Genomic DNA, 15652 nt, shown 5'->3' on the forward strand with positions numbered 1-15652 from the left:
GAGCCACGGCGTCTCTGAAGGCTGAATGTATGACTCAGCGACCCGCCCCTCTCCATCTGTGATTGGCTAGCAGGTTGCCTTCAGTCGTTGATTTGATTGGTTGAATTGTATGATTGCAAATCAAAGAAAATACTAATATAACGATGGCCACTCCGAGGTAAAAAAAAAAAAGACAGCTTCCTGTCTAGGGCGGGCACGGCTGGTCAGCGGGTGGGCACGGCCCCCCAATGCCCGCCCATGCCGCCGGGTCTGAAATATGGTTAGTTTGCAAGTAAATGTTTTTCCAAAACAGCTCAACAGCATAACACATTCTTTATATTGCAAAATATTGCAGCTGATTTTAAAAGGCTGTTTCATCAAGTGTCTCTATGGGCCGACATTTTACCTTCAGCTGCGACACTTGAAGCATGCAGGGGTTGGTTCACGCTGTGTCTTTTCGCATGATCCAGCTGCTGATTTTCCCTCTTCTCAGCTTCATGCACTTCTAGACTTATGGTTAATAACCTTTGTCATCACCTTTCACGGCGACAAGTTTATCAATTCAGTCTCCACCCTGACCAGAACGCCCGCCGACAAGGGGGGACAAACAGGTCAGTTGTCCCGGGCCCAGGACAGAGGGGGGGCCCAAAACTGACACTGTGACTGACCATTACAATGGTCAGAGTTGACTGCTGCTGCACACGCTGCAGTCAACTCTGACACGCAGTGTGCAACAGCAGTGTGTCACGGCACTTTGCTGCTCTGCCTCCCCTCTCGTACATGGCTCAGTGGCGCCAGCCAATCAGCATGCAGGCTCAGCTGGCCCGCCCACTCAGCTCTCTCTCACAAACAACTGCGCTGCTGCTGATCAGACTCGAAGAGAGAGAGACTGTAGGAGCGGAAGAACATGAAGAGGGAAAGAAGCTCCATTTGGCTCTATTTTAATACCGTAAGTGAAATCAAGCTGTATGTTTTGTAAAAACACGTTCAGTGGAAACACAACAAATTTATATAAGTACATGAAAAACCATGAGCAAGAAAACGTCAAGCGACAGAAACGGAGAGAGGAGACGAAACTTCTTCCCAGACCCACAGACTGACATCACTGACTGAGGCGTTTCAGTCCTCCAGAGAACATCCAGGTAGATCAGAGTGGTCATCTTCAGCAGCAGTTCATGTTAACTTTCAAAGTAGATATTATCTATCATATGTTACTGGAGCCCACACAGAAAATGTAATTAAGACCTTGAAAGAACCCAGTACATATATCCTATTAAAAAGTGTTATTCAAGATAAGATAACATTAGCTAATCCTTAATTTATCTCACGATGGGGAAAATTATAGGATTAAAGCAACAGACAGGTGCACACAACACAGACAAAATTAGATAAGGATTAAAATATATAAGAGGTACATTGGGGAAAAAAACACTATGAACATAACATTATTATTATTATTATTATTATTTAATTGTAATAATAAAATAAAAATCACAAAACCCGAAAGGTCAACAGTTACATGATACATAAAGCTTAGGGACTGGCTAATATACAGCAGGTCAAAAAAGGCCTAATTTTGGCTGCAGTGCTTGCTGTTCTCTTATGAAGATTTAGTGCAATAGATGAGTTGAAAATATCCAGTATAAAATACAAAGATTTTCAGGGCATGAAGTGTACAGTTAAGTTGACTTTTTTTTTTGGTGTGTGTGTGTGTGTGTGTGTGTGTGTGTGTGTGTGTGTGTGTGTGTGTGTGTGTGTGTGTGTGTGTGTGTGTGTGGTGGCGGCAGGTGTAGAGGGGGGCCCAAAAAGACTGTGTTGTCCCAGGTCCTAGCAAAGCTCTCAGCTGGCCTGCTGACCAGACATTACATCTCCTCTATTGCACAGGGTGCTCTAGTGCGTAAGTATGCAGGCTGAAAGTTGAGTTTTGAAATTGTTTTCGAAGCACATGTTTTGTTTGTGGTCCAACTCCAAGCGGTCAGACTGATTACATTTTACTTCGCTTTTATCCCACTAATATTCTTAAAACCCGAAGCTTATAGGAAATAGCACCTTAATTTATGCATTGTAACTCCCTAGATCTTATAAATATATAAATATAGGCACAGGGTTTCAGGTTCTGTGCCTCTCTGTTTCCTAAGTTAATGTAAAAAAAATCATTAATTAGGAACGGATTGACTGGTACTACATAGCATAATTTATTCTCAATAAAACCTGGTTGAGCCGGTGGGGTGGGTGGATTTTTTTCCCTTTCTTATTGCGCTCTGCACAAGGGATGAACAGTGGAAAAAATGCATAAATAAAGATTGTAAATGTTACAGGTTCCTTAAAAGGCCCCTTAAAAGTAAAACCTAAATTACGTGTGACTAAATTATGCGCACCTGATTTCAAGTGCAAGGCGACGCAGCAACCCACTACAGCATTGCTCATTCTATATCGTTAAGCTTGAACAAAATAACAAAACACAACTACTAACAATCCTATTGATTTGAAATGGAACATTTGCTTCAGGCTGAAGGGCTTTAAATGTAGTTGTACAGGTTTTGAAGGCTGGACACTGATAAGAGCCCCTGGCTCCGAGAGAAGGGAGGGGTGATGTGAAGTAGGTAAGAGCATTAAGGCACCGAAAAACAGTACACACACACTCATCAGCTACCTTATAAGGTACACCTGGCCAACTGCTCTATAACAAAATTTTCTAATCAGCCAATCACACGGCGGCAACTCAATGCATTTAGACATGTAGACATTGTCAAGACAATCTGCTGTAGTTCGAACTAAGCATCAGAATGGGGAAGAAAGGTGGTCCAACCCGGTACAAGCAAGGTGTACTTGGAACGAACAGAACCAGAGGACCCAGAATTCAACCAGACAAACAGGTAGCGTTTTAAGACAGTTTATTAGAAGGCAGGCAATGGGTCAGAACCTGGAAGACACTCACACTTGATACACATGAAAATGGCTGCAAAAAGATGCACAATGGTACATCCGTACAGCTTTGACCCTTGGTCAGACCCAGAAGCAGAAGAAGTGAAGCCTCCTGAATGACCAACAAGGATGTAGCAGGTGGTTTCTAAATGGTAAGTTTTTAAATGGACACAGGGCTATCAGTAACCTATTTTTAGCATTACCTTCTGCTAAATGACAAATCATGTTTATGATGAACAGCTATTGTACAGTGCATACAGCAGTACAACCAGCTGATGAAGAGGGCGCAGCTCCGCTTGGGTTGCTAGGTGAGTGGCTGAGTGCGGCTGGGGTTGCTAGGCAAGGAACAGAGCCCACATTTGTAACGTAATAGTTGGGAGGTTTTTGAAATGGCTCCTTTTCCAGACACCAAGGAAACTTTAGGTTAAGGAATCAATCCCGGTTCTCTCAAACATGAATGAGGTATCTCACTTTAAGACACGCCCCTGGTGCCTGTCCCCCAAAAGCTCTACTACATTACGCCAGTCCTTACTTGCATACAGAAGTGACATTGGCACCGGGAGGAGGGACTTCCTCTTAGTATAAAATCCAACGTTGCGGTGGTGATCCTCAATCTTGTAAGCACAGCTCTTCCTTGCTCTAGGCAAGGAGGGTGGTCTGGTTAGATGCCTCACTCATGTTTCAGAGAACTTGGGTTAATTTCTTAACGTAATGTTCTCTTTCAACATTCGTTTCAGTATCTCACTATGGGATATAGAGACTCCCGTATTGCCAGATAAAGATCCACCTGCTCCTCTGACTATATAACCAGCTCTCAGACCAGTCACTAGTGTCAGATTTTTATGAGCCATCTTTGAGTTAAATCCAGCATCCTGAATGTTGCATTAGGGGAACCTTCAATAATGAAAAATTTGAGCTTACTGACCAAGTAAAACATGGAATTTTGGAAGAAACCTTGGAAACAAACTACAGTAAGATATGCCATCTATGTATCTGGTGACTGTACCCTGGTCAAATATAAGACTAGCCAACTAAAACTGGCTGTCTGAACTCCTGCAGAAAGAATCTGATCATAGATTCCTCAAGAAGAGGATAATTAAGATAAAACGATTTAAATATTATTTATTTATTTGTTTTTTCACTTATTGGGTGCTAACTAGGGTGTCCAGATCTAACAAACAAACACAAAAGTGGGACTGCCAGGATGCTTGTGAGGAACAGTGTGAGACATATTACCAACAGTCCTACATTTTAATTTAACACAGATCACACATTTCTGTCAAGGCTGTGGTAAAAGGAGAACCTAAATGCAGACAGATAATAGTTAATAGTAATAGATAATAGTAATAGTACTATAAATAAAACGCTTTAATCAAAATAGTCCCAAAAGAAACACTTAAGGCTCCCATGTATTTGGGCGTACTGTGTGCATACTGTGAGCCACATGGACTGTCCTCGTACGTTTTAGCATTCATAGTTGAGTGTACCAATTGCCTTCACTTCTTGTGATAAATTTCTTAATTTCCCACAATTTCTGCCTGTGGGACTGTTGTGTGGGAGAATGAAAAGTAGTATGTTTGATGAGGTAGTTGAGCTCCTAGAGCCATTTCTTCTCCAGTATGCACCAACCATACCTGCTGTAGTGTGGGTTTTTTTAGAGCATTTTTCTTTGGGTTTAGCAAAACTCAGATAAAAGTTAGACATACCTTAATCCAAAACTAATAATTCTTTAATTGTGTTCAATGTAAACCCCCCACCCTATTCAAGGCCCTGTAGTACATTTTATCTGATTTTATTGTTTGTTGAAGGCAAAATGTTTATTAAGGGCTGTACAGCAAAAATGTCATTCGTTCCATACCCAGACTGGGGTCTTTCTGTGTGTTCCCCGGGGCATGTGTGGGTTGTCCCCTAGTGCTCCAGATTCCTTCCACAGTCCAAAAATATGTTAGGTTAATTGTTTTCTAAATTGCCCTTAGGTGTACAGGTGGCTATTACTATAGGCAGAATTGTGAGCATGATATAGAGGTAGCTTTTACTATAAAATGAATAATTAGAGTTTGGACAGCAGCTACTTAAATTAAAGTGCAGTGGAAGGTAATTGCATATTACAGTTAAAGTACGGTATTGCAAATGTATATATAAATAATTGTGAATAAACAGTCGGCAGTGCAAATCAATATACAGTCATGATGTCATGAACCAGAGACAGATGGACCCAGTATTCAGCCAGACAAGAGAGGTTAAGCAAAAATGGGATTTAATAATAAAACAGGGACAGGCAGACTCAATGATCAAAAGGGCAGTCCAAATCCGGTACACTAAAGGCTGTCCAAAATAGGCAGAAGTACAGACAAGGATAAGGCAAACTCAGAATATCCCAAGGCAGGTCCAGGTTCAGGGATCAGGCTGGCTCAGAATCAAAAAGGCAATCGGGTCGGTATCAACAGGGCTATCAGAAATACACCGCTGGATAAGACTCACCAAGTGGCTGGAAATAAACTGGCTAATTGCAGGAGGAATAGGCAGGTATAAGTAGGGGAGTGAGCAGGTGAATGGAGTGAAAACTAATTACTGGCATGGGTGGAGCTTATCAGGAACAGGGAAGTGACTGGAAGTAACTGAAACTGATTGGATGGTGACTGGAGAAGAGGAATGACAGGGTGTTGACTAAGAGGTGAGCTGGCAGGTGAACTGAGTGACTGATTAAAGGCTGGATACAAAGAAGTAAACTGAGCAGGCCAAGTGACTTAACTACTCCATAAACCAAAACAGAACCTAAACCTAAGACTAAACAAAACACAAGCTATAATAGAAACCAAACAAGAAAGAACCCAAAACCAAAACTGATTTTAAAGGCCGGAGAGTTAACTAATAAATCAAAATTAACAAACAGCCAAAACAAAACCCAAATCCTGACACATGATGAGTAGTGCAAGATGCATGTAAACAGTTGTTACAATAGTAACAGTCAGGGGTGCAGGTGAACATTGCAGTCTTGTAAATAACAGAATAACAAAATGGAGGTAGGTGTGAGGAGGGAGAGGAGAGTCTATCAGTGAGGGTTAGAGTTCAATAAAGAGACAGCTCTGGGGGAAAAGCTGTTCTTTAGTCTGCTGGTTCTGGTCCGGAGGCACCTGATATATATTATATATTACAACAATAAATAAGAAACTAAACCTAAAAGGATAAACTAATAACCCACCTGAAAAAAACAAATAATGATCAGAAGTGGACCCAAAAGAAAAGCAAAACCCAAACATCTTCAGATTATGACAATTACACGTATGATATGAATGATGAATCAATCCAATCTTTTTCTTTTTTGCCTATTAAATTCATTGAAATTCTGAAACTCAGAAGCTCTGTTTTGGTCTGTAAACATAACAACAAAAAGATCATTGTTGGGTTTTTTAGAGCATTTTTCTTTGGGTCTAGCAAAACTCAGATAAAGGTTAGAAATACCTTAATCAAAAACTAATAATTCAATTAAATTAAATTTTAGGTATATAGCGCCAATTCATGAAACATGTCATCTCAAGGCAATTTACAAAGTCAGATTCAATCAGATTATACAGATTGGGTCAGATTATACAGACTGGTCAAAAAAAATTCTTCTCTAAGGAAACCCAGTTGATTGCATCAAGTCTACCAGCAGCATTTACTCCTCATGAAGGAGCGTAGAGCTACAGGGAGAGTCGTCTGCATTGTCGATGGCTTTGCAGCAATCCCTCATACTGAGCAAGCATGAAGCGACAGTGGGAAGAAAAACTCCCCATTAACGGGAAGGAAAAACCTCCAGCAGAACCGGGCTCAGTATGAACGATCATCTGCCTCGACCGGCTGGGGGTTACAGAAGACAGAGCAGAGACACAACAAGAGAGACAAAAAGAACAGAAGCACACATTGATCCAGGAATCTGTTCTATATTAGATGGTAATGTCTTCCCTGGATGATGTCACAGCTAACAGAACGCCAGACCAGGTGCACCTACTACGAAGAAAAGAATTACAGAGAACAAAAAGTTAAAAGCTGGGGGGAAAAAAACTGAAATGACAACAAGCAATGAAAATTGGAGAACAGTGGGATAATTCAGCAGAGTGAGAGAAATAGGCCCTGATGTCCTCCAGCAGCCTAAGCCTATAGCAGCATAACTATAGAGGTAGCTCAGGGTAACATGAGCCACTCTAACTATAAGCTTTGTCAAAAAGGAAAGTTTTAAGATTAGTCTTAAAAGTAGACGGGGTGTCTGCCTCATGGACCAAAACTGGGAGTTGGTTCCACAGGAGAGGAGCCTGATAGCTAAAGGATCTGCCTCCCATTCTACTTTTAGAGACTCTAGGAACCACCAGCAGACCTGCAGTCTGAGAGCGAAGTGCTCTGTTAGGAACATACGGGGTAATCAGAGCTCTGATATATGATGGAGCTTGATTATTAAGTGCTTTATACGTGAGAAGGAGAATTTTAAATTCTATTCTTGATTTAACAGGAAGCCAATGAAGGGAAGCTAAAATTAAAGAAATATGATCCCTCTTGTTGATTTTCATCAGAACTCTTGCTGCAGCATTTTGCATCAGTTGAAGACTTTGAACTGCATTTTGTGGACTTCCTGATAGTAAAGAATTACAATAGTCCAGGCCTGAAGTAACTAATGCATGGACTAGTTTTTCAGCATCACTCCTGGACAGAATATTTGTGCATGGAGAAGCAGGTATAAATAATGGATGGATTGTTATTCAATGTTCTTTAAAAATACAAATTAGTTTGTGTTTATCTTTCTGACAAATAAAATTGGAATTGGCTGTTCAGACTTAAAAAAAAATGGTTCTGGCCCGTTACTACCAGTTCATCTGTACTTACTGTCACTACATCCATGCAAAATTAAGTAAAATATTTCTATTAGTGAAGTCAAATAACTTATTAGGTGTTTTATGATCTCATGGTCTAATTGGTTGATGTGTCACACTGTGTTGAATCTGTGTTGAATTATAGAAATTCATCTATAAAATAAACCTAAAAGAGAACACAAATGAAGCCAGTAGGAGCAACAAAACAGGGTGCTTCAGGATGGTGCTCCACTTTAACCTCATAAAACTTTAATCCCTCCTTTGCTATAGTGATTTGTCTTTGTTCTATCATTGGTATTTAAAAATATATATATATCAAAATATTTCTATTGTTGCACCACTAATGGAGGTTTAAACTAAAGTCCATTTTTTTATTCTTATGTTGATAACATGTTACTATCCTATTGCTTGAAAATCATTTCACAGGGAGCTGTACTAGCCTGAGAACAGAGTAAACGTGCCCCCCTTCTGTTCCAAGCGACAAGCGACATGCTGACAGCAGGAGAAATGCATGCAGGTTTTCTTAAAGAAGGCCAGTGATTAGTGATCCGTATCAGCCAGCTATATCTTGGACCGTGTATGCATTTTTCCTCCCATCCTTTCATTCAGCTGTTTCAGAAACGACCCCCTCCCTCCCTTTCTTTCCCAATTCTCTTCTAGCTCTGAGTGCAGTCATTTCTAGTGCAGAGAAATGTCCCCAGTGACACTAAAGGATGACGCAGCCTCTCTCTTCCTCTCTCTGTCTCACTAACCGTAACCATCCCTCCCTCCATCTCCTTGGAGCTCCAACACCATGTTTTCCCTCTTTTCACTTTTCTCCCCTTCTTTTTTCCGGCTTTGGTACTACCCTTTTCTCCATTTCCTCGCCCAGTCTTCCTGTCCCCCGCTCCTTTCGCTGCCTCCCCCTCTCTCCCCTCCTCACTCTGCTCCGGCACTGCAGTGCTGATTGTGATTGAACACACACACACACACACACACACACACACACACACAAGCATGCACAAACACAAGCACATAGGAGCGTAGCTGAGAAGCAAGTACTGCAGCAGCATGCAGCATCTGCAGCTCAGCCATTCAGGGAATGAAGGAAGGAGATCGCAGGAGGGGGAATAGATTGCTGCCTTAGACCAGCCTGTGTGTGCACCTTAGCAGAGGTGAGAAGGATGCATTTCAAGAGCGGATGGCTTTTGCTATCCAGCCGCTTCTGCACTGCCTCTGCATCCTGTTCACCCTGCTCCTCCCACTCCAACTCTTCCTCCTCCTCTCCACGGCATCATTAGACAGGACTACAGATTGACCGGGACTGGCGAGCGGTGGCTGGTCAGGTTTTACCCCAGCTGAAGGATTCTTCTCTGGCTATGCTACATCTGCACCCTAACTGCTGGCTGGATTGTAACTGACTCCGGGAGCTAGAGAATAGCATCTAAACTTACAAGGAATCTTGGATGTGTGTGTCGTTTTATACCAGTGTTGTCGCTGGTGCATTTCCTCTTTTTTCTACTGGTGTTTTTTGCCTTCTCAAAGACTGGCTAGCAGGCACTGCAGCATCAGGACCGCAAGATCCATGAAGTGGTAGGGCATGAGGACCCAGGGGCAACCCTAAGGAAGGGCTTGAGTACTTCCATTGGTACCACTGCTGAGGTGCTTATCTTGATTTTTTTTTCCAGAAAAGGGTGTCTGGTGGGGGGTTGGTGTGGGTGGTGACAGCACAGGTAACTAGGCCCCTACAGAGCAGAGCGGGTGGCTCTTGCATAGAGGAGCCAGGCAGGACGTCCTGTGGGAAGGGGGAAGAAGGGCTGACTGGAACGTTGGACTCCTGATGGTGGCTATTTTTGTCTCCCCTAGCTGAGCGTTTGGGACAGCAGGTGGAAGAGAAGATGCTTATGGCCCGAGACACGGCCCGGGATGAGGCTCAAAAGCTACACAGGAAGTGGCTGAAGCACCAGGCCTTTATGGCAGAACTGGCCCGGAATAAGGAATGGCTGGCCAAGATAGAACAGGTGAGTGGAGGGGACCAGGAGGGGAGTACAGAATGGCAGCAAATGCTAAAGGGAACTCGTGCCTGAGAAGCAGAGTTTATAGTGAGTGCGGTGAAAGTTGATGTGAAAAGGTGAAACTGAGTGAGGTGTCATCACTCGGTTGTTCTGGCTTCACCGTGCTCAGGAACGTCCTGTTACACTCTCAAGGTTACATAGAAATAACAGTGGTGTCATTTTCACTTTCAAATTTGGCCTGAGTTTTGTGTCTCTTTGGGTCTTTTTTGTACTAATCAGAGTTTGACTTGAAGGCTGAAAAGAATCAGACAGAAAATGCGAGCTCTGCAGCAGTGAAGAGTAGAAACAGCATATGCTACATGGTCCGCTATAGCTGACATTTAGTCAGTTTGAGATGTTTATTATTTTCTCTTGTTTGCATTTTGCTCCTGCATTGCTACCATGCTTTACTAGAGCTCATCCAGGCAGGATACCCTCCTTGCTACCCAGCCCACTGAAATGAAACTCACATGGGCCTCTAATAACATCTGTTGACATGATTATAGTTTGCTCAGATTATAAATTTTGCTTGTTATATAGGACTAGAGAGTAGAGTGTATAAACAATATGTGTGACGAGGAGGTTTGGCCTGGCTGTGAAATCTTTTCCACATTACAAGTCTGCTTTTATTTAAAACAGACCAAGATATTAACCTTGCAACTGCAGCTGAAAAAATTGCACATACTAATATATTATACTGATGCATTCTACAACATTTTTTAATGTTATTTGGATTTTCATACATAAACTAGGTCAAAAAATACCGACCAAACTTCTGAATATTTCTCTTAGTTTTTCATAGAGAAACTCTAAGCCTAAGCAGTTGACATGTAGTTACCCAGTTTTCTCCTTTAACGTCCACGCCATGACTGTTTGTGTTTTTCACAACCATAAATATCTTAAAACAGATGTACTTGTCCATCTTGAGAGGAAAAGGAGTGGGAACCGTCTATCAGCCAGCTAAGCTTCAGTGTGCAATCTTTGGAAAAGACCTGAATACCTGGATAAATCACTAAGTGTTGTTCTGCTTTCAGACTCCCAACTATATGGGAGCATCTGCACAATGTTACACAGAAACCTTTTTCTTAAAAAACTATCAGACTTTGACCACCGTGAAATGTGTTTACATCGCCTATAATATCAAAGGACTGTTTGTTGACATTTACCTGTTTCTTAATTATTTATTTTCATTGAATACATTAAAAAATTGATTAGACTTTATAGATTTTTACACGCCATTGTGGTAGTCAGCTGCGTCATAAAATATTCATTAGATACCAGGGAAACTAATTATAACACCAGCCTTGAAGTCAACACTACTAAAGTGCATTGTCTAATGAGGAAAAGCTTTGTTTGTCCATCTATGAAAGGTTTTCTAAGGTTCATCATGTACTAGTTTTGAGATAAAACAAATTGCTCAAAAAGCTGGAAGATGGCCTCTGAATGTGTAGAATAGTGCTGCTTTGCAGGGTGTTTGTGTGTTTCTTGCAGTAAACGTGTGAATCAAAGCAGCCCCGTTCATTGGAAATTTTTGCCATGCAAGCTAATGTTCTGAGCAGGGGATCAAATCTCTCTTTAAATGTTACCCACGCAGAGGTGTGTGAAATGTTCACATGAGAACGCGGGAACATGTCGCCATTTGGTTTTCTATTTTTACATGTTTGCTTGGTTTATCGGTTTACCAAACAAGTTCTGCATCTCATAGGGTAAAAAAAAAAACACAGCTAGTGAGGTCTGCATAGTTTAGTGTGAATTTTTTTAGAAATCCCAACATTATTGCATAGATTAAGCGTGATCATTATTACTTTTTGCACCAGAATCCACAGCATCAAGATAAGAGTTATTCCACACACAATTTGTCTGAAAAAAGATTAATGCTTCCCAGAAAATATATACTACATTTTATCTGCTACTCTTTTTATCTGAGCATTGCTTTAGCCATGTTCAGGAAGTCTGCAGTGCTAGATTCTTTACACGTTGACCCTTAGCACCCTTACAGATTCCACAATGTTCTTATTTATCAGACAAAGATAAAGCAAAAAGGTACAATTCATGTGTAAGAGCCAGAACACCCCATGATACAACAGCTTGTAGGACATTCTTTGGGAGGTGAGGTTTATACTTTGACTAGGCCATCACAAAACCATAATTCTTCTGTTTTTCAGCCATGGTGTGGACTTGCTGCTGCATTTAGGATCGCTGATGACCCAGTTTGAGCCCACAATTGACCCTTGAACACCTTAGTATAGAGAAGCTGTAAAAGAAGCCCAGATTATTACACTGCCACCACAATTCTTGATAGTTGGTTGGCATATTTTTTATTGATTTACAAACTTGGTTGTGTGACATCTCTACTTTAGGCCAATCTCTCCAAAGGATATTGTTCTAAAAGTCTTGTGATTCAATTAGATGCAACTTTAACATATTATTTTCCAGATAGGAGTGATTTTTCTCTAGCATCTCTTTGAACATGTTCTTACTATACTGTCATGAACTTTAACATTTAGCATGTTAACTGAGTCTGGTATAGTCTGAGAAAAAGCTTTTGGGTTGAAAAGCAGACTCTGTGATTTTTCTGGAAGTTTCCCCAAGCCCCTTTTTAACTGTGCATGGCTAAGACCGTCTTACCTGCTCTTGCACTCCTCAGGGGGATCGCATGAAAAAAAATCTCCCAAATCCAATCTTATTTCTTTCTACAGAGGCATTCCTCCTCTTCTCATAAACCGGTGTGCAGTTTGCTTCTTGCGACTCTCAGCCATGTTCAAAGTATACAGTGAGAGCACTGGAGCTACAATGAACGGCTAACACTGAAGCTAACTGCTAACCTAGCTTCTAAGCTAACCGGATACATTAACATTAGAAGTGCGCATGCTCAGCCAGCAAGTGGAAACTAACAAGGAACAAACATGCGTACTGGTGTTACGTGAGCACATCAGAATGACTGGCATGTGGGACAGCCAGTAGATAAGGTGATACCACTGTAACTTGAGGGACAGAGGGGAGTGAGGGAAGAACCAAAACTCTAACCAATCCCTGCCATACGGACCGAACGTCAGGGATTGGTTAGAGTTTTTATAGGACTGCAACTCCCACATAGATCATTTTTTAACCTCCTTTTCCTGAATATGTCATGTATCGACTACTGTCAGGATGGGAGGATGATTTTACTCAAATCAACAAAAAGTGTTTCTGAACAGGATTGCCAACTATAGCTTTAATGCTGTTGCTCTGAGCATTGTACAGTACAACTTCTTCTGGGATGTCAACCACTGGGAAGACTGAGAGGTGTATATTATTTATTTTCCACTTGTGAATCATTTTCATAGAAGAATGATGTAAGTCAAGCAAAGAGCCAAAACTCCTGCTTTTACAGTGAGGTTACACTCACTGATGATGAAACAGTCAACGGCATTTGATTAACAGCATCTGGTTGCTACTTTCAAAATCTTTATGGTGAATACAAAGCTTTTCCACACATAGTGTTTTCCTTTTTGGTGTTATTGTAATTGTGTATTTTTGAAAACTTGAGATAGTATTTAAATAATTTTCTGTAATGAGCAAATAATTAAATTCCCAGGGTGCCTATATCCTGGGAAGGCTGCAAATTCATCGGTTCCAATCCCACAGCCTGCCACTCTGGGTCCCTGAACAAGACCCTCAGCCCCAGAATGCTCCCCAGTCGCCTCGTAAGGGCACTCCACCACTCCTTATATGGATGTGTTAAATGCTGAGGACACATTTCACTGGAATGTACAAAATTGGAATGACAACTAAAGATGTTGATGATTATTGTTATTACCACTATTAGCAACTTAAAGGAATTAAAGTTTTAAATGTCTTATTCATACCCAACACATTTCACCACTATGAAATAAGTTCCAGTTAAAAGCCAATGGTTTTTCCAGCATTTTATCTGTGTCTAAGACCTTTAATGTCTTTAATGGTGTTGTGGAGTTAGGAGCTTGTTTAGAGTAGAGATGGTGACAGTGGAACGGCACCAGCACCAGTTACAGGATCTGGACTGAAATCATCCATAGAATTACATCACCATCAAACATTACACCTCTGTTACTATCAAACCTTCCCGTCATGAAGCTTGTTTTTTTTTTTAAAGAATCTGAGTTTTTAAATTTGTGAGTGTTCCCCTGGTGTAAGAAAATAGCAAAGGTCTCTGTCTGTAATGGCACTTCAGCTTAAAATGTAAAAAGAGTGAGACACGATATAATTATTTTTGCCAAGGAATCGGCACATTCAAATAACCTTTCATGCCAGAAATCCAGAAATCTAAAGTGGAAGGCCTGACACTGAGTGCAGAAGATGGCTGCCTCATAGACTGCCTCTCTCTGGCTGTCATGAGTTTCATTGTGTTGTGTCCAAACAGATAGTTAAAGAGCCCATCGTGTCACTTAGGCCCTGCTAACCTTACCTAATCCAACCATCCATCTCTGTCGTTACCTGAGAGACGAAAAGAGGAGGGCGCTGCTTCCTGTTGTTTTCACAGAACTCGCCGTCCTCTCGGAGAGTTGCGGCCTGTGCCTCTGTTCTCTCGCAGCACTTACTCAGCACATGAAGCCAGCCACACAGCTCCAGGCCGACTCGTGCATGTGGGGGATCTGTGGGTGCTTCTCTGTTACAGTGAGAAGACTCACAGTTGACCTTGTGCCAAGCCATGACACAGGCTCAAAGCTCAGCACTTTAAGACATAAACAAGGATTGAGCTTGACCAAATGCTGTTTATTAAATGTAGATGAACAAAAACAATATAATGTAAATGAAATATAATTATCATATGGAAGTTCCATTTCTCTTTAACACACCAATATTATTCATGTTCTTCTCTCAAAATCAAACTCGTATGTCCTTTATGTACCGTAATCATGAAATCTCACAGTAATACATGAAACTGCGATATTCTTCTTACTGCTTTGTCTGAAGCAATGTTTGCATTGCTGCAATGCTGCAAGTCCTTCTTCAGCTTATTTCTTACAGTTCTTACCGGATTACAGTTCACTTTTTTCCCACAATTTTGTGGCCCTAATGGCCTTTATGTTTGTTTCAGACATGAGCAGAAAGAGAAAGGGGGAAGGGGGAAGACATGCAGCAAAAGTCCTGAGGTGGGGAATCGAATGTAGATGGGTGCATCGAGAACGAAAAGCCTGTGTGTGGGCCCCGCTCTACTGTTATGCCACAGTAGCCTCAGGACTAAATCGACCTTTAAAAAAAAGTCAACTTTAATGTCAAATTACAGTTCCTGAAACATATGTGTATCCATTACACAGATTTTAAGTGAAACTATCAAAATGTAGAGTAAATAATTGTGAAATGGAAGGAAAATGATACATGTTTTAAAAAAAAAAGAAAAACATTTTAACCTATGTAACAAAAATGTGGCACACATTTATGTTTAACCCTCTGAGATAATACTTTTTTTGTGAATATTTTAGCCAGCTTAAACATGTGACTCATAATTATTTTTTATGTATACAACCCAAAAAAAGGAATTGGACAAAATAGTAGGACAACAGATAAAAGGGTGGATGGACAGATTTAGATGATGGGACCAAAAATAAATTCTGGAGATCCAAATATTTTTCCACGCACTGTTTTCTTTGTCCATACTTTATCCAGACCTGAAAATCTTTCAGTAAAATCCCAGAGTTGGTTTTAGCTTTCTGGACATCGTAAGAACCCAAAAGAGGGCAGAAGTGGAATGCTTTGGTCTCATCTGGCCTGAGCACTCTCATTCACATGCTTGCTGTATCATCTACATGGCAAGGCCAACAATGAGCAGGTCTTATAATGGCCTTCTTTCTACAATGTCTTTCTTTCCACTGTTTTTCCCACATTTTCTCAATTTTCAGATGATGGATG

General features: G+C 41.1%; 1 protein-coding gene across 3 annotated transcripts in view; it reads left to right on the forward strand.

Moving 5' to 3' along the window:
- Positions 1–8713: 8713 nt before the first annotated feature.
- Positions 8714–15652, forward strand: part of sptbn4a (spectrin, beta, non-erythrocytic 4a) — a 51540-nt gene continuing 44601 nt past the window's right edge. Inside the window, exons 1-2 of one of the 3 annotated variants that reach the window (XM_012868155.3) lie at positions 8715–9389; positions 9594–9748. In XM_012868155.3, coding sequence (XP_012723609.2) covers positions 9626–9748 — 123 coding nt within the window. In that variant the 5' untranslated portion in view covers positions 8715–9389; positions 9594–9625. Of the gene's footprint in view, positions 9749–15652 lie in introns of all 3 variants that reach the window. The other 2 variants (XM_036143463.1, XM_021319300.2) reach the window with 2 other exon arrangements.

This window comes from Fundulus heteroclitus, chromosome 11, assembly GCF_011125445.2.
Source record: "Fundulus heteroclitus isolate FHET01 chromosome 11, MU-UCD_Fhet_4.1, whole genome shotgun sequence".
NCBI lineage: Eukaryota > Metazoa > Chordata > Actinopteri > Cyprinodontiformes > Fundulidae > Fundulus > Fundulus heteroclitus.